This window comes from Haliotis asinina, chromosome 4 (genome assembly GCF_037392515.1).
Source record: "Haliotis asinina isolate JCU_RB_2024 chromosome 4, JCU_Hal_asi_v2, whole genome shotgun sequence".
NCBI lineage: Eukaryota > Metazoa > Mollusca > Gastropoda > Lepetellida > Haliotidae > Haliotis > Haliotis asinina.
Genome location: NC_090283.1, coordinates 60,918,451 through 60,921,373, shown reverse-complemented (window position 1 = coordinate 60,921,373; position 2,923 = coordinate 60,918,451). Strand labels below are relative to the sequence as shown.

Genomic DNA, 2,923 nt, shown 5'->3' with positions numbered 1-2,923 from the left:
TTAAGCGTGTCTATGAAGAGCACAGTCGTCTACAGACAAAGCTCGACTGAGAGTCATCATATCGTAGCTGCTGTCGTTGCTGTAGAAGTCTTCCTGGTCCTCGTCGTCCTCACTGTATGAGCTGTCGACCTGGAGTTCGGTGAAAGAAGCATCATCGTCATTGAAGGAAGTTTCAGCATTCCAATCCGCCCCTGTATCACTTTCTCCAGAAGCATCTTTGGTGATGGCATTCACGCAGGCCTGTACCTCTTGCCACTTGATTTGTCTGTAGATGGTAAACATCTCCTTGACACCTTCCAACACCCATCGTCTCTGGATCAGCTGTTCACCTCGAATTATACACTTGTTGGAGGAGTTGGCCGTCATCTTTTGCATCAGCTTGTACACCTGCATGTCTGAAAAAGGTTAAACGGGGAAATTAGAAGTCTTGGCAGAAATCATCAACATAAAGTCATAAAAGATTTTCAATTTGAAGATGCTAAACATTGACATTTCTACAGGCAGATAAGGACGGTTGATATATACCTAAGGTCAAGATCTCTTTGACTGCATTGTCATGGGCAAGAAGGAGACCTCTCAGCTTGATGGCAACTTGAACTGGATCCATTTTGTAGGGCTTTTCTACACAACTGTAGGCTGCAGTCGGGGCGAATACTGTGATAATTGAAAGAGGGTGTAATCGGTCCTGCAGATTGAGATGGAGTGAAGTACACTGGTACCTGGAAAGCCTTTATACTGTCCCTTAGTACAAACAAGTGGGGCTTTAGAGATCAAAGAGAGCGTTTTGGAAGCCAGTGGCGAGATCAAAGCTATACTGCAACCTCATTGGGCTTTGATCGAAAGGGGATCTCACTGTCCACTTTGAAGCACCAATCATGTTCTTGTCAAAACAAGCTTAACTGTGGTAAAGGGAGGTCTGAGGAAAGTTCAAGCAATCCAATCTCGTTATCTCCGGGGAATATCAATCAGCCTTTGTTGATGAAGTCGGGATTAATCTAACGGTGCCGTTTGTCATCTAACTTCAAATGCATTGACTTATGTTGGTGGAGGAAGAGGGTCGTTGATAAATCATTGCAGGAAAATCGTCTTCTGACTGACGTAACTTATATTTGTAATCACTAAGAATGATAAAACTAGTTGCATAATAATAGAAAATCTCTCTTAAAGTAGGCCAAGTCAAAGTATTGAATGTATGGTCTGAATCTCTTTGACGTAGCTCACTATTTGTTAACCTCCAAATTTCTCTATGGCTTCACACATCATTAAAATATAGCACGAATTGTCGAAGACCGAAGACCTCTGTCTGTCTGTGTGTGTGTGTGTGTGTGTGTGTGTGTGTGTGTGTGTGTGTGTGTGTGTGTCTGTGTGTGTGTGTGTGTGTGTGTGTGTGTGTGTGTGTGTGTGTGTGTGTGTGTGTGTGTGTGAATATAGTCCTTCTGAGACAACACTGGGTGGACGTCAGATTGTTTCCAACCTTACCATATAAAACATGTATATACATTGTATGTAGTTGGAAGACCATTCATGCACGTTAAATTGGATAGAAAGTACACCTTGAATACATATGGGGCATTTCCGTTGGAGAGTTGCACAGGACAATGTCACTGAAGTCAATCATGCGTAAATGTTGCTTTGATTATACAATGCCAATTTCAAAGATGACCACTGTCTCCTGTTAGGTTCTTCGGATGTTTTGAGTTGTTTCTGCTCTGACTTGAATAAGAAATGCCACTGACTTGTGCTGATGCCAATTTGAAAGTTTGCTTTGGAATTGTATGTTGTTTGCACTGGCAATGTTTAACCCCTTGTGTTCAGATCAAGCAATATATGTAAGTTCACAGATAGAACACAGATGAAAGTGTGACATATGGCATGAGAGATAATGACCATGAGTGTTTTTAGTGGTTTCCTTTAATTGTTTGGATATGTCATCGTCATGGATATGGTCAAAGAAATGCCAACGGTTGGGCATGTTATGCTTAGGTGTAGCCGAAGTTGTGTAAGATGGGAATTCCATCGCCAATATCCAGATGTGTTTCATTTCAGTTGGTTATTACTGATGACCTTTCATTACATTGATTGGAGTGGATAGATTTTAGGGATATGACACCGTCAGAACCCAAGCAATATGTCCCAAGGCATGAGATATCATCTCGTGTGAATCGTTTGTTTCATAGTATCAAAACAGCTTTCTATACCTAGGGCTGTCCTCACGATGTCGCGAACGTGTCACAAAAATGAGAAAGGTTATGATATCGACTTCATACTTTTATTTCATGAATATAACCATCAACAACCAATCCTGGTTACAATATAACAGGATGCTCTTGGCACAGCATTCGGAACAAGAACAATAATAAAGTTAATGTAGCACTACTTGATGTGGCCTGGAACTTGTGATTTCTCTTAAGCGTGTCTATGAAGAGCACAGTCGTCTACAGACAAAGCTCGACTGAGAGTCATCATATCGTAGCTGCTGTCGTTGCTGTAGAAGTCTTCCTGGTCCTCGTCGTCCTCACTGTATGAGCTGTTGACCTGGAGTTCGGAGAAAGAAGCATCATCGTCATTGAAGGAAGTTTCAGCATTCCAATCCGCCCCTGTATCACTTTCTCCAGAAGCATCTTTGGTGATGGCATTCACGCAGGCCTGTACCTCTTGCCACTTGATTTGTCTGTAGATGGTAAACATCTCCTTGACACCTTCCAACACCCATCGTCTCTGGATCAGCTGTTCACCTCGAATTATACACTTGTTGGAGGAGTTGGCCGTCATCTTTTGCATCAGCTTGTACACCTGCATGTCTGAAAAAGGTTAAACGGGGAAATTAGAAGTCTTGGCAGAAATCATCAACATAAAGTCATAAAAGATTTTCAATTTGAAGATGCTAAACATTGACATTTCTACAGGCAGATAAGGACGGTTG

The 2,923-nt window shown here is 42.0% G+C and overlaps 1 protein-coding gene across 1 annotated transcript; it reads right to left on the bottom strand.

Moving 5' to 3' along the window:
• LOC137282014 (uncharacterized) lies at positions 1 to 607 on the bottom strand. Its single transcript, XM_067813767.1, has 2 exons — positions 526 to 607; positions 1 to 395 (listed from the first exon to the last, which is right to left on the bottom strand). Exons 1-2 carry the CDS (start codon positions 605 to 607, stop codon positions 1 to 3), a joined length of 477 nt encoding a protein of 158 aa, XP_067669868.1.
• Positions 608 to 2,923: the final 2,316 nt, after the last annotated feature.